Source organism: Artemia sp. Qi Xiang Cuo, chromosome 1 (genome assembly GCF_049724085.1).
Source record: "Artemia sp. Qi Xiang Cuo chromosome 1, ASM4972408v1, whole genome shotgun sequence".
Classification (NCBI taxonomy): domain Eukaryota; kingdom Metazoa; phylum Arthropoda; class Branchiopoda; order Anostraca; family Artemiidae; genus Artemia; species Artemia sp. Qi Xiang Cuo.
The window spans coordinates 51,431,681-51,457,321 of record NC_142794.1 but is presented as its reverse complement, the minus strand read 5'-3'; the positions used below and the strand labels follow the sequence as shown (position 1 = coordinate 51,457,321).

Here is a 25,641-nt window from a genome sequence, read left to right as displayed (position 1 = left end):
CCGAAATTTTATTATTAGGGACTACCGTCCATCAAAAATTTTTAACAGAATATTCAATCTTTTCCAAAATTTTAAGTAAAGTCTAATTTTTAATCAAACAACATGAAAAAGCTAGAGGCTATTAATCAATTTACATTTATTTATATATTAATACATACAATTTAACTGCAACACGTTGGAGGTTTATGAGACTCGTAGCCCAAATGAAATCTTAGTTAGGCATGGGTACAATTTGAAAACGATCGGAGCAACTTAAAGCAAGGAGCATTTTTGAAGCTTAATGCGAACAGAAATTATTCTGTATATAATGGGGGCTTTAACCTCATCAGTTCATCATTTTCTGCAAAAGTTTGACTTGTTGTCCCAACTTTTAAGAACAACAGCTAAAACCCAAAAGCCATTGAATTGGAATAAGAAACTTTTTTAAAGAACTAAGAAAATTTAGCGTAACAAGGAGGGATTGGGCAAGGGGTAACCCTTCGCATGTATGGAGAACAATTCTTGTTTGATTTAAGTAATAATGTTGCTCCTGTCAGCTGCAAATATTTATTTTTGTGTCAATTTTTTTAAAAAAATCACCGAAACAAACATTTTTAGAAATATTCCACCAAATTTTAATGTCAAAACATTTGCAGGCATCCCGACAATGAAATGGAGGCTTTTTCCTAAAACAACACACTTACCATTTGTCTTGCAAAGAAATAGGGACACATTCCATTTTCTGATGCATAGTTTTTTAAATCGTCAAGGCTGTATGCCCCAGATGGTAGAGAGTGATGGAAGAGATGGTCTTTGTTTAATTTGAAATTCTCGTAAAAGGAACAGAAAGGCAAATCTTCGATATCCTGATGTGTTCCTGGTGCATGGAGTGCTGTCAACGCGTGACACTCAAAATCAATTGTAATTTCATCCTTCTCTTTCATTACCTGAGAAATAACTTACATTAAGGATGAGTTTTAGAACCCAAATATATTCAGTGATAACGAGTTATTTACTGTTTTTACTCAACAACGAGGAACAACCTAGATTTATTACCTATTTTACATTATAATTGTCCTTTATATAGATTGCCTTTTTCGGCCAACCGTTTAGGGCTAAACAGAAAAAAAGTCTGCCGCGGTTGGGGAGGGAGGATGTTGCAAAGAAAAATTTAAGGGAAATAGAAATCTTCTGGGAAGATGTAAAGTAGGAGCGTGCGAAGTTGTGTTGGCGGCTTGGTGTTGGTGAGTTGTTATTAGTAGTATTAGTTATACTAAAATGGGTGGACAAGGAACTTTAGTGTTGGCCTTTTTTTATTATAAGCATTGTGGGGCTTAGAATTGATATAAAAACTGTGACAATAATAATTTCTACTGAATTATACATAATAATATCTTGAAATTAACCGTTTTCATTTTTAGACTAAAAAGTTAGTTGTTAAATTTTAAACAACTTGAATTTTTCTACATACTTTGATAAAATATAGGTTTTTGGTGAAATTGTGTGGTTTATTGTTCTGTTGCCGAAGTCATGGGTGCCCATAATCTGAATTCCAGGGGGGAGGGGCTTTCCTGTTCTTGCTATGAAATAGAAATCTCAAAACAAAAATATAAGATAAGGCAGCATCATTCAAACAGGAGGAGGCTGGCGCCCTCTTCCGCCCGCCTTATGGGTGCCCATGGCCGAAGTAGTACTGTTAAAAGTATAATCCTAAATTTTCATTCATTTTTCTTTATAAGGTTCTTCATTTATTATTAAAAATTAGCGTATTAAAAATGGCCTACCACAAATTTTGAAAGAGTTAATTGAGATAAAAAAAATACATTAACCAAAATTAGGAATAAAATAGATATCCTGGGAATACTCCCTTAAGCCCAATTTACTACAGTATGATTTTGAAGAGCTCAATCAATATTCCCATCTAGTATATCTTAATAGAACTTATTTGCACAGCAAATGAAAAACAAAATTTTAGACCAGCTAAAACTATCGCAAGGCAAAGGATGTTTGCTCAATCATCTTGGTTGGTGTTGCTTGGTGTTGCGGTAAGTTGTTATGAGTAGTATTAGTTATACTAAAATGGGTGGACATAGAACTTTAGTGTTGGCCTTTTTTTTATTATAAGCATTGTGGGGCTTAGAATTGATATAAAAACTGTGACAAAAAAAAATTCTACTGAATTATATTTCGTAATAATATCTTGAAATTAACTGTTTTCATTTTTAGACTAAAAAGTTAGTTGTTAAATTTTAAACAACTTGAATTTTTCTACATACTTTGATAAAATATAGGTTTTTGGTAAAATTGTGTGGTTTATTGTTCTGATGCCGAAGTCATGGGCGCCCGTAAGCTGAATATCAAGGGGGAGGGGCTTTCCTGGTCTTGCTATGTAATAGAAATCTCAAAACAAAAATATGAAATAAGGCAGCATCATTGAAACAGGAGGGGGCGAGCGGCGTCTCCCGCCCCCCTTACGGGCGCCCATGGCCGAAGTAAGACATTGTGTACAAAAAAAAAAATTTAAAGTTATTTCAGAAATCAATTATCAATAATAACTTTATATAGCCTTCATTCTTAAATAGCAATCAACAAATTGGGATTAACTAATGCTGCTAAGGATCATTGAATTTCGGAACACACATTTCCATTAAATATATATCAGAACGGAAAGCATAAGAGGTAAAAATAGCACAAACAGGGCATATAACCTGAAAATTGGATGGGCAATAACTAAATTAAACGATTAATGAGCAGATGGTTTAAAAATAATTTAAAAGAGTAATTTATTTATTTAGGGATAGATTTTCTTCGTTTTCTAAACCTGTTACTACATCTTTAAGCATAGACACAATATTTTATATTACAAATAATTATATTATCGGTTTGTTCAATATAGGCTCAAGTTTTGAGCCCAAAAGACCAACTACTAGGGCCTGTTAAAACTCAAAAGAGCAGTGAAATATATTTTAGTTAGATATAATCAGTGATCCAAGGCTCGGTATCGCTTAAAAAAAAGGGAAGGGGTGGCTCACATCAGCTGCAGTTGTTTTGAGGGTGGTTTTTAGGGTAATCGGGGGTGCTTACAATGAATATCGGGGTGCACAAGTTCGCACGCATGTAGAACGTGGTCATTTTAGCATATAAAGTCCAATTTGGCCTATAACGACGTCATACCACCTTGATTTTTTTACATGGTAAAATAAACTGAAAACTTTATAAAGTTGACATATTCTGAATTCTAAGAACAAGTTCTTTCACCTGGTATTTTTAGTTTTTCCCCACAGCCTTTTTTTTGTTAACCCCTATTTAATTTTGAAAACAGGTTTTTAATATACTTTTTCTAATTTTTTTTTCGGTTTTTCTGAAACTTTTGCCAATATAAGTATATTTTTTATGCTTTGATTGAATACTGCTCGTAATTACGAGTCAAACCATGTACCTCTTTTTCAAGAAATCTTAATTCTTGAGTAACTATTTATTTTTTTCTAAATAACGTCATAGCTTTCAGAAATTAGTCTACAATAACCAATTTTTTCTAATTTATTTTAGCTGTTTAAAAAAATGAAAACGAACCAAACTGCACATCATTCGAACCGTCAGAATGTCTTTTACACGCTGTTAAAAAAAAACTAAGTCGATACTTGAACCTGCAAGAATAAATAAGCGTTTGAACAAGAAAATTCACCCCCCAAAAATAAAATTTTCTAAATAGTGGCGTTTTACTCAAAATATTTTCAACCCAACCTATAATTTTTATTGCACCAAACAATATAGGTTTATCCTGTATATCACTCTTTTTTTAATCAAATTTTGCATTTACATTTTATACATCTAACATTTTTAACCAGGAAAAAAACAAAAGATGTCTCGTTCTGCGATCGCATACACGAATTTGGTTTCCATAGCAATAAAAAAAAATCCTGAGAATCTTACATATAGGGTTTTATTTGCGTAAAGTAGCGAAAGTTACAACATAAAAGGAAAAGATTTAGGATATTTATCTGATCCAGCTAAAGGTAAAGATTCCGGCAACAACGATTTTAGGGGGGTGTCAATTGCCTTGCGTGAGGTGCACTATGTTTTTTAGCCTAGTAAAGTTGTTTCATTGTTGTGTTTTCATTGTCGGGTTTTCATTCTTGTGTTACAATTGTTGTGTTTTCTTCTGACATTTAGTTTGTTCTGTTTCCCGTTTCCCTCCAACCGAGGGTTCTACAACTTGGGACTGATGTACACTCCATGTCCAAATTCATCCAGATTTAATCTCGGATTTTACTTTCATTGCAAATTTTTGTGATTAATTCTGATTTTTAACGACGATTTATTTTCTACAGGTTGCTCGTCAACGTCTCCTGCAGACTTCGGAAGAACTGTTGATGTGACTGGTTTGTCGAGCGGGTGTTTCAGGAAGATTCCCCGGAAAAGAACCCGACAGATGGTAACCGACAACCCTATTGGCACTCAAGCTAGTGAACATACCTGGAAGGTTAAAATCCCCAGGAAAACACGACCTTGTGACTCTGCTTCCTTACTGTCTTTGTTTGAAAATAGTTACGAGACTCCAATGCCATTCTCAGTGCCGAACCTGAACCTCTGCTGAACGCTTTGTAGATTGTGTCTACGAAACTTTGAAGTGGAATTTGAAGAGCCAACTCCCAGTTGGAAAGCCTTCAAGGCAAAAATCGTTCTTTTCGGGTGTATCAAAACCACCGTAAGTTACTTACCCTTGCTTCCCTATTCACAAACATCATGTGAAGTCGTAGCCTATGGCATTAGAATCTGACAGAAAACAGCAGCGAAGCTTGGAAACAAGTACACAGTCATAAGTCAGGATATAGCTGTTTATGAAATAAGCTATGGCCTTCGAAAGTCCCAGCCCGAAAAATTGTCTAATCTAGTTCTCTTATGGGGTGGTTTTCACAAGCTCATGAACTATTTGAAAGCGGTTGGATCTCTCATAGATGGAGCAGGACTAAAAGAAGTTATTGTTGCAGCAGAGATTCTCAGGAAAGGTGCTGCAAATAAGGTCCTTTCAGGAAAGAACATGTACAAGGCACTTTATGCTCACTTCCTGGTCTACGAAGGAATAAACGTACTCTGGTGGGAGGCATTTGAGAATTGGCTTGAAACATTCTGCTTCGGTTTAGTGCCTTCTACAGTCAAGAAGCTTCGAATCCTGAGTGATGCGATAGAACGCTTCAAAATTGAAACTAGTTTTGAAGAATGTAAACAGATAGGAGATGCGTTGGACAGTATTGCTCCGATTTTCTCGAAGTACAACGAGTCCAGATCTACCATAAGGAATCATAGCCTCTGGATCGACTATTTAGATCCTATCCGTACCGGAAACGACAATTTTTATGCTGAAAGAGCTGCGGACTCAGCATCACACTTAAACACCACAAAAGAAATGATTCCGATTTTCTTCTTATCTGGAAACCATAAATGCGCCGCAACTACACTTAACTACCAAGAAGAAATGCTACGCCTACCTGAAAAAGCGCTAGAAGTTCACAGAGTTTGTAAGTGGCACTTTTGTTTTTAGGAAAACAACCGAGCCGTTTTGCAGCATTGCTTGCGATCTGGCTTTAGAGTCAACTGTGAATCTGGACATCAAAGGTCATCAAGGAGTTTCTTGTATCGTTGGTGCTACAACGAATGAAAATGCCAGGGATCGATATCTGGCTACCTTCCCCTTTCTTGCAGCAGTCATCAGAAGGCTGAAAGCAAACCAGAATATGGATGACGAGGCAATGAAGCATCATGAAAATACCACTGCGTTTACGAATCTGACAATAAAAGACAGAAATCGGGTTATGGACTTGGTAGAGTTGTTCGGAAACCCATTCAAGACGACGAGAACAGATCTGCACAACTTTAAGACAGGGGATACAGCTCCAGAAGCCGTAGCAAATAGTGTGCTGAACCTCCGAAAATTGGCTTCGAAGTCATGAGATCGTATCTCGAAGGGATATCCACGAAAGTAATAGTTTGCGTAGTACAAACTTTCGCCTCTGTTGCCAAAAAAGGAAAAAAGGAAGACCCACAAAAAAAATATTTTGGGGAAACTGAGCTGCTTAAACCAGCTCTCCGTCTTGCAAATGCAGCACAAACTTCGTCCCTCTGTTAGCTGCTGAAGTACGAGCTACAGCCATCTACGGCCTCATTTGCAGTATTATCATCAAGTTGTAGGGAGCATCATCTACGTACTGGTACAAAGTCAACAGACTTGAATTACATTCTGCAACAGTCTGGCTTGCAGTCATAGCCAAAAATGATTCCACATACGCTTTTTGAAGACTCTCCTCGATCTGATTATATAGTTGATGTCCTGAGTGTCATAAGGTATTATTGAACAGAACAAAATGAGACGCTAGCAGATTTTAGAATAAAAGTTACGATGGGATTCTTACGAACATACCCGAAGCTTTTCAGTCTATCCATTTGGTTGGAGACAGGCATGGCGGTCTTAGTAAAGATAGAACCAGTGTTGACTACTCGTTCAACCTCAAAGAAGCATTTGGCTGTCAAGAAAGAAGCGGAGATTTTAGAGGAAATATTTCCAGTTCGTTCACTTCCTTCAGCAAAGCTGAAACACTCTGGGACGGAATTCTCAGTAGTCGCTCAGACAAAGGTCGACCCTTGAAAGCTCTTCTCGAGGTCTGGGAGTAAAAAAAATTCGACCCGTCTGATGGTTCATCTCGCTGGAGGTTTCGAGAGTCGACATAGAACTGTTACCGTTACGCCCCATAGAAGCTCTGTTGATGACGATCACTCATCTTGCCATGAGGAAGCAGACATTCAGGTGTTATACCATACAGCAGTTGCCGCAAACCGAAAGAGCACACTTGTGATAATACAAGCCAAAGTACTGATATCGTCTTACTAGCTACATACTACTTCCAGTATCTTGCTAGTCTCGGCCTCAAGAAGCTCTCAGCTAAGTTTCCGTCCTACAGCATACCTATTCATACGGCGGCACAAAAACTAGGAGTAACATTTTGCAACGCCTTGCCGCTTGTCCACAGCTTGACGGATGTGACACCACAAACTTTCCGTACGGAATTGGGAATGTCCGCTTTTTTCGAGCTGCGAGGTCTTCAGAAACTTCGTTGGGGTCTTTAGGTGATGAAGTTCGAGCCCTTGCAGAGAAGACAACATCTGGGCAAAGTGATGGTTTAGTCAACGTCTGTAAGCAGCTTGTGGTTACAGTGTATGGCAGAAATGCGACTAACTTCAATAGTCTGAATAATATTCGAGCACATTTGTACACAAGATAGGAGGACTTGCGGCGTTTACCACCAACTGATATCTTGTTTCTACTTCATTTGAAAAAGAGCATGTTCCAGTCACTGATTTGGATCCAAAACCACAAGCCCTGTATTGATTTACCTCAGTCTACCGATATGGGCTGGAGAATTGAAGATAATGAGCTGAAGCCAAGCCTAGTTTCTGCGATGCCGCATGGGCGAGCATTGCTTTCTTTTTGCAACTGTGACAAGTCGAGGTGTGGCTCACATTGCAAATGCTCCAAAATAGGTTTCTGTGTGCATGCAAGAAGTGTGGAGCTGACCCCCAAAAATTCCTGCTTTCCGATGGGGATCAGAGCAAGTCCAAAGACGAAGATGAAGAAGAAAAAGAGATGAGCCCCCGTTTCATGTTCAATTTTAAATATTCAATTTTTTGTTTGTTTTGACGTTAAACTGCTAATGCAGTCGTCTAAACCTTACTTTCAGCTAATCATGAGAGTTACCATCTAGTACATCAGTGACCGTTGACCCAATCGAACCGACTGGATTGTTGGCCCCTGCTATGCTGAGATTTAAAAAATAGTATCTTAAATCAGCCTTAGTCACCTTTGCATCACAGGTTCACACGGCTTCGCCACCTTGAGGCTCGTATATGAGCCTGCGTAAAGAAGACTTTATCTTCTACTACAGAAAAATAAATAGCTGCTCAAGAATTAAGATTTTTTGGAAAAGAGGCACATGGTTTGAATCGTAATGACAAGCACAATTCAAATAAAGCATAAAAATATACCAAATTTGCGCATGCGATCGCAGAACGAGGCATTTTTTTTCCTGGTTAAAAATATTGGTTGTATACAATGTAAATACATTATTTGATTCGAAATAGAGCGATCTATCGTTTGGAGAGATTAAAATTACAGGTTGCCTTGAAAATATTTCGAGTAAAACGCCACTATTCTGAAAATTTTTTCTTTTTGGGGCGGAAAATTTTCTTGTTCAAACGCTTATATATTCTTGCAGATTCAAATTTCAACTTTGTTGTTATTAACAACGTGCAAAGGACATTCTGAAGGTTCGAATGATGTGCAATTTGATTTGTTTTCACTTTTGTAACAGCAAAAAAAAAAAAAAAAAAACTTGGTCATTGTAGGCTCATTTCTGAAAGCCATGACGTTATTTAGAAAAAAATAAGTAGTTGCTCAAGAATTAATATTTTTTTAAAAGAGGTACATTGTTTGACTTGAAATAACGAGCAAAATTCAAATAAAGGATAAAAAGATATACTTATGTCGGCAAACAATTCAGAAAAACCGAAAAAACTATGAAACAAGTATATTTAAAAACCTTGTTTTCGAAATTAAATAAGGGGTAGCAAAAAAATATTTTGGGGAAAAACTAAAAATACCAGGTGAAAGTACTCGTTCTTAAGATTCAGAATCTGTCTAAGTTTATAAAGTTTTCAGTTTAATTTACCGTGTAAAAAAAACCAAGAGCGGTATGACGTCGTTATAGGCCAAATTTGAATTTATGGACTAAAATGACCATGTTCTACACGTGTGCAAACTTGTGCTCCTCAATATTCGTTATCAGCACCTCTGATTACCCTAGAATCCACCCTCAAACCAACTGCAGCAAATGTGAGCCACCCCTTGAAAGATAACGGTCCCTGGATCACTGACTAATAAGAAGGAGAAGCAGCAGACATGTTTTAATTAGTTTGAGTTAGGTTGGGATAATAGTATTTTCAGTGCGGCAGTGTTTTTGCTTTCTAAGCTGTTTTGTGTAAACTAGGAAATTAAATATATTAAAGAGGACCTTTTTTGCAAAAGCAATCGTGAATATATGTTACAGTTTCATATTAGTCTGAAATTATAACTCTTTACTTCTAGTTTATCTAAAATATTTTCTATTTATTGAATTGAGTTTATTTCAGACCCGTCGTAAATACAATGACAATCGGAGTAGAATATATAAAAAAAAGAGAAAAAAGGAAAATAACATACAAAACAAAATCCATAACAAAATACAAGCACAATAATTACACAAATAAGAACACGGTACATTTGAAGCTTTATTATTCATGTCCCAAATCAAACATAATCATCACATGTTTAATGGGTCGAACCTAACATTTTCTGAAATAATTTCTAGATATAGTTTACTATTCTACTGTCAAAGGAACACTCATTAAGGCTTTATATAATATTATTTTAGTCCTCCTTATCTATACTACTTTGCTGACCTTCCAATAACAAACGGAGCATAATAAAAAGAGAAAAAGTATAATCAAACAGTATACTAGAAGAAAATATTACTTTAGAAAACCATAAGCATAAACAAACAGGCGAAGAAAAAGTTTACTAAAATTTAATTAGCAGAATAAAAACCATCTTAGAAAATAATTGAAGTAAAAACGTACGGAAGGGAGTTTAAAAAAAATAAAAACATCGAATAGAAATCTTTCTCCCGAAAAAATGCAAAATTCCACATTTTAAGATAGAAACTTGAAACTTTTACAGTGGGGTTCTTTGATACGCTGATTCTGATGGTGCAATTGTATTAGGATTCCTTTACTTTTAGGAAGGCAGCTTATAACGCTAAGTTAGCTTCGGAAGAAGTTTTTAAGCCCAAAAAATCCCAGCAAAATAGACCAAACCATGAAGAATTATCCGTTAACCAGAAGCCAGTGCATATGTTCTGTCATTTACTAGGCTACAATTTCCTCGAAGGCCACTTCTCCTAAATGTCACCATGTAGCGCTGTTAGGCATCACAATTTTTGGTTGGGAGAAATAACTTACTTTACTCATCGATTGAAAAAAAAATATAGTTTATTTTTGAATGACTAAGTACATTTGTGTCTCAAATTTTTTTTCCACAAAGTAGTGCAAAGATCAGTATAAGATGATAAGACAGGTTCCCGGTTTAATGCGTACAGTTATATGAATAAACATGTGTTTCAATGTAGTGTTCTCATTTGAAGGAACAACCTTTTATCAAACTTTCAGTTTTTCTGAATTAAAACAATTCAGAACTGGTTCCAATTCGCCACGCATTTATATTTAGCTCGTTATATATATATATAGATGTAACTTACATTTATTATTTCATAGAACAAAAAATAAGGTTTGATTCGAACTAAAATGATTTTTACATCTAGTGAAAATTTTAGATTCTTCTTTCGTTCCATTATCTATGAAGGTAGAATGGTCAAGAAGTATCTGAAGCTTAATTATTGTTTGCACTATAATTTTGGATTATAAGATATTGGAATTGGTTGGTCTCTAACCCAACCAGTAACTTTGTCAGGGTAGTGGGAGTTCTCTCTGCTTTGGATACTAAAAAGCCTGTTTTTAAAAACAAACCTAAATTGCAGAAACCTTACCATTTTAGACACAAAAAGAAAGATATCATTTTGGAGGTGCTAAGTTCAATTATTAGTAATATTTTTCAGGCTCAAAACTGTTTCAACTTGGCACTAAAGTCTCGCAAGTAAAACATATAAAAAAAGCGGTAACTGGATCTCAATCAAACTTTGGGGTAAGTAAGACTCAATGTTGCAGTTGGGCTTTTTGGGTGTTAAAAGCAGACAAACTCTTATTATTTTTTGCATTACAGTTAAACATTAATTTCACTTTAAATTTAAAAAAAATTAGCAACTTAATGATTGAAATGGTGAATTATTCAAGCTTACCAAGCATCTTTGTTAGAATTTTTTTTTAAGAATAGAGTCCAAAACGAAAGGGAGAATCAGCCAACAAAAGAGTAATTTCACTCACTTCAGGATGAATACAAAGATTTCGTCTGGAGCCAAATCCAATTCCAACGAGTTTGGGATCTCTTCCAGTTTTGTCCTTTGTGAACTTGAGCAGCTCGCTCAGCTCTCCAATAATAAAGTCAATATCTGCTGCTGTTCTCACAGCATAAATAAGCTTTTTCAATACCTTGGGATATTTTTGCATATATGCGACAATCAAAGACAGCATGGCGACAGTTTTTCCTGTTCCTGGTAGGGTTTCCAGTAAAATATGACCCTAGAAAAAAAAAGGAATAAATAGGTATCATTTGTGCTCTATTTTTTTAAACATAAAGCGCCACAACTGAGACACGATAACAGCTAAGCTTTTAAGAAAAACAGGTTCTATTTACTCAGGCACTGTGTGTACCAAACTGAAAGCATGCAACAAATAGTCACGGATATACAGGATTTCCAGTTGTAATAGATAGTAATATCCTCTGAGACAAAGTAAAAAAATTCGTCAAATAACGATTTGTAAAAAATATTTTGGTATATGAGTTCTGACTTTAGGAAGCGATAGTTCCAAACGCCTTGACCAAGAGCGGATCCAGGATTTTTTCGGGGGGGGGGGGGGGGTTATTAATTTTTGACTCAGTTTTTGACTAATTTTACTGATTTTTACCTAGATTTTACTAATTTTCGACTTATTTTCGACTCGGTCAAAAATTTCGGGGGGAGGGGGTTATATATATATATATATATATATATCATCGGTGTCATCATCGGTGCCAGTATTTGATCAAGATGGAGATTTTCGTCAGTTCCTACCTGAATATTGTGATGTGTCTGCGTACCTTAAATCTGTAACTATTGATGAATTATTTGGTGTTATAAATAATATTAAAAATGGTGCATCAGGAGGCGATTTTATTTCGTTGAAGGCTTTGAAGTCGTTATTACCTGTTATATCTAGTCATTTTTTAGGACTGATAAATAATTGTTTAAAAGCTGGAATATTTCCTGATTGTCTAAAGTGCGCGAATGTTATCCCGATATTTAAAGGAGGGGATAAGAATTGTTTTAGTGATTATAGACCGATTTCTTTACTGCCATTTATTTCTAGAGTGTTTGAAAAGTTGATTTATAGTAGAATGGTAAGTTTTTTCGAGAAAAGACAGTTTTTTAGTTCTAGTCAGTTTGGGTTTAGGAGTCATCATTCTACAGAGCATGGAGTTTTGTTTTTAACAACTTTTATTAATGATGCTTTAGACAAGGGTCTAAAGATAGCTTCGATATTTTTGGATATTACTAAAGCATTTGACTCTGTTGATCATGATATACTAGTTCAAAAGCTATATAGTAGTGGTATACGTGGTGATTTTTTAAATGTGATAGTTAGTTTTCTTAGTGAAAGGACTCAGTGTGTCGTGATGGATGGAGTTACATCTAAAATTGAATATATTTCGATTGGAGTACCCCAGGGTTCCGTTTTGGGCCCTTTGTTGATTTTGGTTTATATTAATGACCTTTGTAGAGCTTCAAGTAATGTGTCTTGTTCTTTAGACCTTGATACTTACGGTACAAAAGGAATTCTACCATGTTTTGCTGATGATGCCCATTTCACCGTAGCTGCTAGAACTGAAAATGAGTTGATGACTATATTGAAACAAAGTATTTCTTCGATTGAAAAGTGGATGCGAGTAAATAAATTGAAACTGAATCATAATAAGTCGAATTTTTTGATTTATGGTAGAATTACTGGACATTATCCATGGATTAATAATATAGAAGTAGGGCACCATACTATTGTAAGATCTACTAGTACTAGATACCTTGGTGTTATAATTGATGAAAGCCTTAGTTTTTAAAACCATATTGCATCTGTTAACAGTAAATTGTCTCGTAATATTGGTATTATGCGTAAACTTAGGTATCTTTTTCCGTGTGAAATTCTGAGAATGTTGTATTTTTCTATGGTTCAACCATATCTCATTTACTGTTGTATGGTTTGGTCGAAAACATTCGTAACTCACCTCCATCCGCTCTGCGTAACACAGAATATGGCAATTAGAGTTCTTTATGGTAATCAAATTGACCTATCTGTATCGGTGAGGCATCTTTACCGCGAGTATAAAATTCTACCGTTGGCAGGAATATGTGTATTATATAATGCTCTGTTTATGTTTAAATATTTAGCTTCGGAGTTACCATCATGTTTTTCAGGAATGTTTAGTCTTGCGTCTACTACTCACGATCATTTGACACGATCTTCTCAGTTGGTGCGAAGACCAGCTATGGTCACGTCTAGGTCTAGGTTTTCAATTCGCCATGTTGTTCCGTTAGTTTGGGAGAGTTTGCCTGAGGATTTGAGGAATGTTGGGGGTTTGCAGGATTTTCGTAAGTCGCTAAAGAACCATTGTTTTGAAGTGTATATTTTGAATGGATTATTCCACGCCACTTAAGTTTTGTTTTTGAGGTGGGTTTAGTTGCAGCTGAATATGATTATAATTATTATAATTTTGTTGGGTGTTGTTTGGAGGTTCGTTGGTTTTCGAGTCCGGTAAGTTGAGCTCTAATTATGGTTTTTTTTTTTTTTAATTTTTTTTTTTTTTTTTTTGGTTTCTTGGTTTTTTGATTTATTAGGTGGGTTTTCTCCCGCACAAGCATTGCTTCAGGGAATCGATGATGTATATATTTTTTTTTTTTTTTAAATAAACCCATTGTTACTTATATATATATATATATATATATATATATATATATATATATATATATATATATATATATATATATATATATATATATATATATATATATATATATATATATATATATATATATATATATATATATATATATATATATATATACCACTAAACATAAAACCTTCCTTTTTGGGAACATTGCAATTTCATTAGAACTTCCTGTAAAAACAATAAGGAAGAACATATTCAGATTATTGTAAAATGGAATGACAATATACAGCCTTTGATATACATTGCTTAATTTTGGGATGAAGGTTTTGGAAAAGATTCATGAAACACTTCCGTTCTTAAAATAGAATTTGAATCTCTGTAACGTATGTTGCATTAATTTTTTAGAGTAAATAAAAGTCACAAAAATAAGTCAACTGATCAGAGGTAGAGCATAGGTCATTTATCTTTGACCACTCAATGTTGTACCTTTTACCAGTTGCATAAATCGTTACCAGTTGCAAAATCATATAAAACACTAAATCAATATATCAATTAATACATAAATCATAAATCACATAGGTCATATAAATCAATAAATCACTGCATAAATCTTTGGAAAATATGTTGCATTAATTTTTTTTAGAGTAAATAAAGGTCAAAAAATCTATGTCAAGTGGTCAGAGGTATAATATAGGTCATTTACCTTTGATCACTCTATGTTGTACATTTGACCACTTTCATAAATAAGTACAAAAACAAATAGGAGCACATTTACTATTAGCAAGTACCAACTATTCTAAATTAAATATTGATAAATCAATTTCAAATCGCAGATGTTCCTTTTGACGAGAAGTCCCACAGATTTTCATTGGAACTGGAAGTTTAAATAAAATCTGTGATTGATTATTGTGATACTCCTTTAGATCAGTCCTTAAAAACATAAAAAGAGTTTGTATCACCTATTTTATTCAGATATTTAATATGTAACCCACTTTCATATAAGTCTATTACTTTTGTAACAAAATGTTTTGATTGCCAGCCAACTTTACAACAACAAAATCCCCTTTAGAAATTTTGTTTCTTTCAAAATTTTCCTGATCTTCCAACTCAGCCGAACCAGCAAAACCTGTGCAATAATCATCGTTATTATCCGTCACCAAATCAGTATCAAACAGTTCGTGGTAACGAGTAACAGTTCGTGGTAAGTTCGTTACCATGAACTGTTTGATACTGATTTGGTGACGTTGCCCTCCAATCACTTTCGACTATGAAAAGGGGCACTAGCCCTTTGAATTTCCAATCGAATGAGTCCTTTTTGAAGTTTTTACAACGACACGTTCTATAAAAACCTTATATGCCCCCAGGGCACAACTTACAACCCTTGCCCTGAGGGCTGTGGGGGAGTGTCTTCCTCAAAAACATAATTTCTATCTGGAAATCCACAACACTGAACAAAATGGTTGTCTAAAAATTTTGACTCGATGTGTCTGGGGAAAGGGTGGGCAATAGAGGGGGGCTAGTTGCCTTCAAATCATTTTCGACTATTGAAAAGGGCACTAGACCCTTGAATTTACAATCGAATGAGCCCTTTTTCAAGTTTCTACGACAAAGATTAAAAAAAAAAACTTACATGCCCCCCAGGGCATAACTTATAACCCTTGCCCTGAAGACTGTGGGGGGAGTGTCAAAGGTATAATTTCCTCCACTTTCATTGTTTGGAACAAAATGGCTATCTCAAAATTTTGATTCGATGTGTTTGGGGAAATGGTAGGCGTGGAAGAGGTCTTAGTTACCTTCCAATTACTTTTGACTATTAATAAGGGCACTAGCAATTTCAATTTCTAATCGAATGAACCCTTTTTGAATTTTCTACGACAACGCGTTCTATAAAAACTTTATATCTCCTCAGGGCATAATTTACAACCCTTGTCCTGAGGGCTATAAGGGGGTTGTCATCCTCAAAGACCTAATTTACAGAACTTAAAACTACGTTGAATAAAGAGCTATCTAAAAATTTTGATTAGATGTATTTGGGGAAAAGGTGGGCGTGAGAGAGGGGCTAGTTGCCATCCAATCACTTTCGAATATTAAAAAGAGCGTAGTCCTTTGAATTTCCAATCAAATGAGCCTTTTCTGAAGTTTCTACGACAACATCATCTATAAAAACCTTATATACCACCAGGGCATAACTTACAGCCTTAGCCCTGAAGGCAGTGGGGGAGTGTCCTCCTCAAGAAAATAATTTCTATTTGGAAATCAACTGCTCTGAACAAAATTGCTATTTCAAAATTTTGATTGGATGTGTTTGGAGGAATGATGGGCGTGGGGGGGATAGTTGCCCTCCAATCACTTTTGACTATTAAAAAGGGCACAAGCCACTCCAATTTCCAATTGAATGAGCCCTAATCGAAGTTTTTAAGACAACTTCTTCGATACAAACTGCCCTGCTCTAAAGGAAAATTTAAAAATAATAAATAAAGGAACATTTAAAAATAATAAATGATATATTGTGCCAACATCGTTCTTATATGCCCTCAGGACCTTACTTAAAACCCTTGCTCCGAGGGATGTGAGGGAATTCCCTCCTTAAAAACATATTTTCCATCTGGAAATCAACTACTCTGATCAAAATGGATATCTCAAAATTTTGATTGGATGGGTTTGGGGGAATGATGGGCTTGGGGGGAGGGGCTAGTTGTCCTCTAATCACTTTCGGCTACTAAAAGGGGCACCAGCCCTTTGAATTTCTAATCGAATGAGCCTTTTTTGAAGTTTCTACGACAACACCATCTATAAAAACCTTACATGCCCCCAGGGCATAACTTAAAACCATTGTACCGAGGGTTGTGGGGCCTACTCAAAAACATATTTTCTGTCTGGAAATCAACTACGATGAAAAAAATAGCAATCTCAAAATTTAAATTGGATGTGTTTGATGGGATGATGGGCGTGGGGGGGGGGGGGCTAGTTGCCGGCCAATCACTTTCGACTATTAAAAAGGGCACTAGCCCTTTGAATTTCCGATTGAATTTACCTTTTGGAAGCTTCTACGACAACGCCTTTTATAAAAACCTTATATGCCCCCAGTGCATAAATTAAAACCCTTGTCCTGAGGGTTGTGGGGGAGTGTCCGCCTCAAAAACATATTTTCCATGTGGAAATCAACTATGCTGAACAAAATGACAAACTCAAAATTTTAATTGCATGTGTTTGGGGGAATGATGGACATGGGGGGGGGGCTAGCTGCCCTCCAATCACATCCAAATATAAAAAGGGCACTAGCCCTTTGAATTTGCAATCAAATAAGCTTTTTTGAAGTTTCTACGACAAAGCCTTCTATAAAAACCTTACATGCCCCCCGAGCATAACTTAAAATCCTTGCCTCGACGGTTGTAGGGGAGTGTTCTCCTCAGAAACATATTGTCTATCAGAAAATCAACAACGCTGAACAAAATAGCTATCTTAAAATTTTGATTGGATGTGTTTGGGGAATGATGGCGTGGGGAAGGGGGCTAGTTGTCCTCCAATCACTTTCGACTATAAAAAAGAGAACTAGCCACTTCAATTTCCAATCGAATGAGCCCTTTTCGAAGTTTCTACGACAGCTCCTTCAATACGAAGTGCCCGGGTAAAGAAGGAAAAAATTAAATAAATAATACATTGTGGCAACATCGTTCTTTCCTTAGGCAGCGTAAGATATTTTTTTTCCAGAGGCACTTCATATAGAAGGGATCGTCGTAGAAACTTCAAAGGGGGCTCATTCGAATGGAAATCGAGGGTTCTAGTGCCCTTTTTAAGGCATATTAGGTTTTGTATAGACAGCGTTGTCGTAGAAACTTCACAAAGGGCTCATTCGATTGGAAATTTAAATGGCTAGTTCCTTCTGTATTAACCGAAAGTGATTCTAAGGCAACTGACACTCCTTCCACGCCCACCATTTCCCCAAACAATTCCAATCAAAATTTTGATATAGCCATTTTATTCAACGTAGTTGAAAGTTCTGGAAATTATATGTTTGAGAAGGACACTCCCCCCCCCCACCGTCTTCAGGAACAAGGATTATAAGTTGTGTCCTGGGGGCTTATATGGTTCTTAATGATGGAATGCTCAAATAAACTTCAGAGATGGGCTCATTTGATTGGGAATTGAAAATTCTAGTTCACTTTTTTAGAGTCAAAAGAGATTGGAAGGCACCCAGCCCCCCTCCCTCCATTTCTCCTCAAACCCATCTGATAAAAACTTTGAGATAGATTTTTTTTAAATAGTTCAAAGAGTATATAAAGCAAACTCCGGGGTCGATACAGCCCCCCAGGGCCCAGGGCCCGAGGGCAGGTGTTGTAAGTTATGCCCTGGGGGAAATATGGTTCTTATTGGAGGGATGCTCGTAAAAACTTGAGAGATGGCTCATTTGATTGAAAATTGATAGTTCTAGATCAATTTTTTAGAGTCAAAAGAAATTGAAGGGCAACTAGCCCCGCCCTACGCCCCTTTTTCCCCAAATGCATCCAACAAAAATTCTGAGATAGCCATTAAGTTAAAAATTGCTCACAAATCATATATCAAAACTCAGGTGTTGTCAAAACTCCCCAGGGCCCGGGGGCAGGCGTTGTCAGTTATGCCCTGGGGCATATATGGATCGTGGGAAAGGATACTTCTATAAACTTCAGAGAGGGCTAATTGGATTGAAAATTGAAAGTTCGAGCTCACTTTTTAATCGTCAAAAGATATCCGAGGGCAGCTAGACCCTCCCCCCTACGCCTGCTTTTTCCAAACCCTCCTGATGAAAATTTAAGATAGACATTTTGTTAAAAATAGTTCAAAGGTCAGATAAGAAAGACACCGGTGTTAATACAACCCACCAGGGCCCCGGGGAAGGCGTTCTAAGTTATGCCCTAAAGGCATGTATGGTTCTTATGAAAGGGATGCTCGTCTAAGCTTCATAGAGGGCTCATTTGACCGGAAATTTAAAATTCTAGTTCACTTTTTAAGAGTCAAAAACTTAAGGGCAATTATCCCCCAACCCACGTTCTTTTTTCCCCAAACCAATCGGCTACAAATTTTAAGATAGGCAGTTTTTTGGAAATTACTCAAAAATTAGATAACAAAACTCCCTCCAGGGCCCAGGGGATAGGCGTTGCAAGTGTTGCCCTGGGGGCGTATAATCGTATATGGTTCTAATAAAAGGGATAGTCGTATAAACTTTAGAGGGGGCTCATTTGATTGGAAATTGAAAGTTCTAGTTCAGTTTTTAAGAGTCAAAGATATCTGAGGGCAGCTAGCCCCCCCCCCCACACACACACCCGTTTTCCCCAAGCCCATCCGATAAAATTTTGTAACAGCCATTTCATTAAAAATAGTCCAAAGGTCAGATAAGGAAAATTCCTGTGTCGAAAGAACTTGCCAGGGCTCGGAGGTAGGCGTTATGAGTAATGCTCTAGGGGCATACATAGTTCTTATGGAAGGGATGTTCGTATAAACTCAGAGAGGGATCATTTGATTGGAAATTGAAAGTTCTAGTTCACTTTTTAAGAATCAAAAGAGATCGGGGGGCAACTAGCCCCCCGCCCCCCCACGCCCGAAATGCATCAGATAAAAACTTTGAGATAGAAATTTTGTTAAAAATAGTTCAAAGTTCTGACAATAAAAAACTCCTGTGTTGACATAGCCCCCGAGGGCCCGGGGATAGGCGTTGCAAGTTATGTCCTGGGGGCATATATGGTTGTTATGAAGGGATGCTCGCATAAACTTCCTAGAGGGCTCAATTAATTGGAAATCGAAAGCTGTAATTCACTTTTTAAAAGTCAAAAGTGATTGGGGGCAGCTAGCCTCCCCACGCTCCATTTATTTTTTTTCCCTGAGGCACTTCATATAGAAGGGGTCGTCGTATAAACTTCAAAGAGGGTTCATTCAATTGTAAATCGAGAGTTGTAGTGCCTTTTTTAAGAGTCAAAAGTGATTGGCGGGCAACTGGCCCTCCCAAGCCCTTTTTTCCCAAATATATCTGATAAAAAATTTGAGGAAGCTATTTTGTTAAAAATAGTTCAAAGATCATATAACAAAAACTCCTTTATGTATGGCCATTTCATTAAAAATAGTTAAAAGGTTAGATAAGAAAAACTCCTGTGTCGACACCTCCCAAGGGCCCGGGGAAGACGTTGTAAGTATTGCTCTAGGGGCATATATGGTTCTTATGAAAGGTATGCTCGTATAAACTTCGGAGGGCTCAAATGAATGGAAATTGAAAGTTCTCGTTCACTTTTTAAGAGTCAAAAGAGATCAGAGGGCAACTAGCCCTCCTCTCCATGCCCTATTTTCCTCAATTCCAATCCGATAAGAACTTTGAGAAAGCCATTTTTTCACAAATAGTTCAAAGGTCAGATAAAAAAAAACTGCGGTGTCAAGACATCCCCCCAGGGACTGGGGCGCAGGCATTGTAAGCTATGTACTGGGGCCGTATGTGGTTCTTATGAAAGGGATGCTCGTATAAACTTCAGAAAGGGTTGATTTGAATGGAAATTAAAGTTGTAGTTCATTTTCTCAGAGTAAAAAAGATTGGAGAGCAACTAGCCTCTTTCGCCCTCTTGGGTGTATTGGATGGATAAACCTATCCAATAAAAATTGCAGGTGACCATTTTGTTAAAAATAGTTCAACCGTTAGATATTAGAACTCCAGGGTCGAAACAACCCCCCCAGGGTCCAGGGACAAGCGCTGTAAGTTATACTCTGGGGATATATATGGTTCTCATAGAAGGGGTACTCGCTTATGCTCCCTCTATTTTTTAAATGTATTTTTAGTCAAAAACTCTTTTGGCTTTGTTCAAGAAAACGATATTAACAACTTTAATAAAATTCATACTAGCTTGTAAATATTTTTAACCCAAACTATTTGTTCAGACAGTTTATGTTGATTTTACTCAATTAAAGGCTTTTTTTATCCTTTGTTATTTTTCGCTGCAATCGATTTGGAGTTACGGAACCCTCAAGTTGAACAAGGGTTGTTTGTTTTTTGGGTCCGTGTTTCAGATAACAGAAGCCGTGTCCTGTGCATGGTACCACTAAACTTGGATACACATGCCGTATCCGCTGTATGCCGTTGTTCAAAACCAATCGAAATATATCAAGGATTGAGCAAGTTCTATTCAAGAGGTTGAAAAAATTTTTGAGTTATGGGAAAAAGCGTAATAAAAGAGGACTTAATTTAATTAAAGTGCAAAAGGGCAGGGAAAAGTTAAAACAAATATACGTGAAACATGGAAGATCAAGACTTCCAAAGTATTTGCTTGACTTGGAGGAAGTATCCATGCAAGAGGAAACCATTATAGAACCATCGAGACTAAAAACAATTACAGCTGGCCGCAATTTAACTTCTGAAATCTTGAAGACTGCTCGTTGGATAGTCAATATGCCTTATTTTCTGAAGAGCTACGAAGAATTTGTAATTAAACATATGTAAGTGCGAACTTTTAATTTTATAGAAAAATAATATGGTTTCCCAGCCTGACCCCAAAGATGGTTACATTAGCCACCCCCCTCCAAAAAAAAAAAAAAAAAAAAAAAAGAACTGTAGATGTTCAGAATAATTTAAAGGTACTTATTTAGAAAGCGGTAAGTACAGGAGAATTGTATTGCGAGAACAGATAGGCATTTTATCCAGTAATGCCTGGATGCTGTATAAACGTAGGTTACGTATTTAATATATTCTATGATTTACCACCCCTATCTTCTAATGTGCAAATATGTAGCTCAAATTTGTTTCTGAACTATTATGTTTTCATCCTATTTTGTTTTATTTCATTATCACTAACGAAACTTCACTTCTCTTGTACTTATCGCTCTCTTAACAAGTACCAATTTAACACTTGTGCTGGAGTGCCATTTTATGGGTATTTTCCGTACTAGATTTGAAACTACTGTTTTTTAGTATTTTTACTGAGAAAAAAAGAAAAAAATTCAGTACTTGTACGATATAACCCTGACAGTGGCAGATCCAGGGGGAGGGGGTGGGTGCCCCCCCCCCTTGCGTAGTCTAAAGTAGTGTAATTTACTTAATTAACTCAAGTTTGCGTTAATTAAACTTGTTCATAACGCAAGTTTATCGGATCAACCTATTTTGCGCCCCCCTAAATTATTTTTTTCGGATCAACCTATTTTACGCCCCCCCCCTAAAAAATCCCGGATCCGCCCCTGAACCCTGACCTAATATTCCTCATCTAAATAGAACCTGTTTCTCTGACGCTCAATCCAAATGAAATATACCTAAGTATGATAAAAATATATTACTTTAGAAACAAATTTAGGCTATATATTTGCTTATTAGGGGGGGGGTAAAGCATAACGGATCTGCAAGCATAATGTGTTAGGTACAATTATTTTCCATATTATGAATTAAGAATTGTTTTCTAACTTAACACTGTCCAAATACTTTACCAACACCCCTCCCCCCTTGTGTGCAAATATATAGCCCAAATCATATATTTCCCATCTACTCTGTCACTTCTCTTTGTCTTGTCTCATGCTAAGCTGAAAGAAAAGAGCGAAAAAAAACGGTTCTACAATGTGTCAATGGACGAACCACTTGAGTGGTCACAGCTATACCATACAAGTAGCCTACCTAAAATTCTCTTAAATCTTGAAAAAAATGTATGCGGGTATCTTATTTTCTTATTAAACAAGGAGTTCTCACCCTTTCCGATGTTTTCAAAAATTGGTGCCCCTGCACTTGTGTGCAATTTACTTTTATTTAGTGATTGATTGTTGGATTTAAGCTTGATGTGTGTCAGAGTAAAATGCATAAATAAAGACTTGGACTCACGGATGCCATGATTTGCTGCAATAAATTTGCTTGATTTTTAGGTGGAATTCCAGTATGTGACATGCTTTAGAGGCTACCATTTGAGATATTCGCATGTTTTAACTAAGGGTGACCAGGATGCAGATTGACAAAGGAATAGTTAAACCAAAGGATCCATGTAATACTTCTTGGTTCCCGTAAATAAAATACAATGTTGACTATGTACCGCATTTCCTACCATTTGAAGCCAGGGATGATTGCAAGGACCCAAAAATCACATGAAAAAGTGCAGTGCTAATTTTGAAACCAAGAGCTCAAGCTATCGACCTTAAAATTTAGGAACAAGACTTTCTGCTACCCAAGAGGTTCTTGATCTGGTCGTTACCCATAATCTTATCCATTGTTCTTTTTACTTGCCTAATAACCTGAAGCTTATTTTTTTTATCAGTCCCTGCTCCCTTTAATCCAAGTCTGAACCTTTTCTAATCGCAGATGGAACAAAATTATCCTGAATATTTGGGGAACTACCAACCTTTTAAAGTACCGCTCTTTACGCTAAGGATTATTAAGACTTGGGATGTTTTGGTATTAAAATCATCCTTCCCTCCGTAACTACAAAATAAATAGAGAACCCCATTTTAGAGTTTCAAAGAAATTTCTAGTCGTTTTTTATAAGTCGAAATGTATTGCAAACCAACCAACAAAGGATGGGGGTATTAATTTTCGGGTGGTGTCTCACGGGGGGAGGGGTATTTTTCAGGGAGGGGACGCCTATACTAATTTCCGTTTTTACTGCTGTGACAAATTTAATCTCATCCCATGAATCCCCCCCCCAATGTCAAATTCTTAGCCAATGTCTTGTTTCAGGTGCCAAGACATACAACTTATCGCAAATATGATGTTCGACAGAGAGTTCAGGGCTGGATTACGTTTACGTTTCATTTTCAAATGTGAATCATGCAGTGAAGAGGTTACTTTACACACTGAAATGCCACCAGCACCAAAAAGACATCGAAACCATCTCGCCAATCACATAGTTCGGAATCAGATTTACAGCCAGAAGAAAAGCAGACTGAAAAAAAGCAAAAAAGAACCAATTTTACAACAGAAAGAGTGGCCAAAAGACAAAAGGTCAGCACAGGGACAATATACGTTAACAAAGAAGCAGTAGTTGGTGCAACAAACACTGGTATGAGTCATGCCTAAATTCAGGAGCTTTTTTCTACAGTTGGTTTAAACTGTATGTCACAAAAAGTTTTTACAAAATATGAAATGGACATAGGTGAGAACTTGGAAAAAACACTTCATCAATACTTACAGAACAATGGCAAGATTGAGCGCAGAATGGCTATTAAAGCAGGCGAAAAAACCGACATGCATGGTTCAGTTGAGACTTGTTTTATAGTTGATGGTGGCTGGTGCACTAGAAGCTATCGCAATAGGTTTTCTGCGTTGTCTGGTTGTGGAGTCGTCATTGGTTTTTATCCAAAAAAGCTTCTACATGTTGAGATTAGAAATAAATACTGTTGCATTTGTATGAAGCATCGCAAGAATGAAAGCACTTTGCTTCCCGACCATAGGTGTTTGATGGCCTGGCAGGGACCAAGCACAGGTATGGATTCTGATATTTTAGTCGAGGCATTTCAAATGGTTCCAACTCTGCACTCTTTAAAATATGTTAGATTTATCGCTGACGGTGACTCTAGCACCCATGCAGAGCTTACAGCCAAAGTACCGTACGGTAGGTAAGTCGAAAAAATTTAGTGTGCCAACCATGCATGTAAGTGCCTAAAAAAGAGGCTTTACATGAAGCAGAAAGAAAACCTCGAATGCAGGAGGCTTCTTAGTGATTTAAAAATAAAGAAAATGTGCGACATTGCAAGAAACGCAATTGCACGCACAACAAAAGAAGGGAAAGGGGTCAAAGACCTTGTAAATGAGCTGAAAGCGATACCATTGCAATTCTTTCGCGGTGATCATAGACAGTGCACAGAATGCTGCAAAATGGCAGGAAAAATTGTTGAATTCAGCAAAGAAGGTGCCCCAAGCAATATTTTCTTTAGTCATGTGTGTTCAGCCTTTGACACTTTAACTAGAAGAGCTCGATTTCTCATCGTAAACAGTACTAGCAACCTTGCAGAGTATTTTATGAGCATAGTTGCTAAGCTAATCGGGGGAAAAACATAATGGTGACAAAAAGAGCCCGATACACAATGCGTGTTACCGCTGCGGACATAAAATATTCTAAGGGACTTTCTGCCCGTTTGCATATTTTTCGCAGAAGTTTAGGATCTACACCAAGTCGTTTGTTAAAGCGACCTGCTGAGCAGCGGGCCAGAAGGGCCATAAACAAGCAGGCATGGAAATCTAAAAGACGTCTGTTTGGAAAACCATTTACGAAGAAAGTTCCGAAACACGACAAAAACTACGGTCCGAATGTATCTGTTCCAGATTTAGATCTTGATTCTCTTGAAGATGCAAAAAGTGATTTTCTGAACCGTGTTCAGTGTACTGACTTAGAAATTCATGAAATAGAAGAAGCAACACGACTTCAGATAAATTGTATTGACAACAGATGGATTGAATGAAGAAAAATGGGATAACTGTGTCAGTAGCTGGAATAATTTGTAAAAGACGGACAAAGACTGTTGCACCGTTAGTGCGCCAACTGCTTTATCCCAAAAACCGCTAGACTAAAGCAATGAAACATGGGCAAATGTACGAACAAACAGCTATACCGGCTTTTGAGAAAAAGATGGACTGTAAAGTGAATCCTTTAGGACTTTTTGTTCATATTAAATATGGATATTTTGCAGCCAGTCCTGATGGAATAGCCACTTTTTTGTCTGGTGATACGGCGGTTTTGGAAGTGAAATGTCCTTTCAGTGCCAAAAATTTAAATATAGAAGAATGGAGGCTATCCCCAAAAAAATATTTGTCTTGAAAACAAAAATAATGGCACATTACAGCTTAAAAGGTCACATAATTATGTCTACCAAATACAAATGCAATTAGTGTTGTAACATAGATTCTGGCTATTTTGTTATTTTTTTTTTCGGCAAAGGCGATCCGTTTATTGAGAAAATCAATCGTGACAAAGAATTCTGGCAGAAAAAAATGCTACCAAAATTACAATATTGCCAGAAATAGTTGACGCAAGATTACCGAGAAATATGGAAATACGAGAGCC

General features: G+C 36.7%; 1 protein-coding gene across 1 annotated transcript in view; it reads right to left on the bottom strand.

Annotated features, from left to right (window-relative positions):
* LOC148956447 (general transcription and DNA repair factor IIH helicase subunit XPD-like) overlaps positions 1 to 25,641 on the bottom strand; it is a 120,923-nt gene that overhangs the window by 71,690 nt on the left and 23,592 nt on the right. The window contains exons 3-4 of the mRNA XM_089090971.1: positions 11,005 to 11,259; positions 684 to 926 (exon numbers count right to left, since the gene is read on the bottom strand). Of these exons, the coding sequence (XP_088947097.1) occupies positions 684 to 926; positions 11,005 to 11,259 (498 nt within the window). The remainder of the gene's footprint in view (positions 1 to 683; positions 927 to 11,004; positions 11,260 to 25,641) is intronic.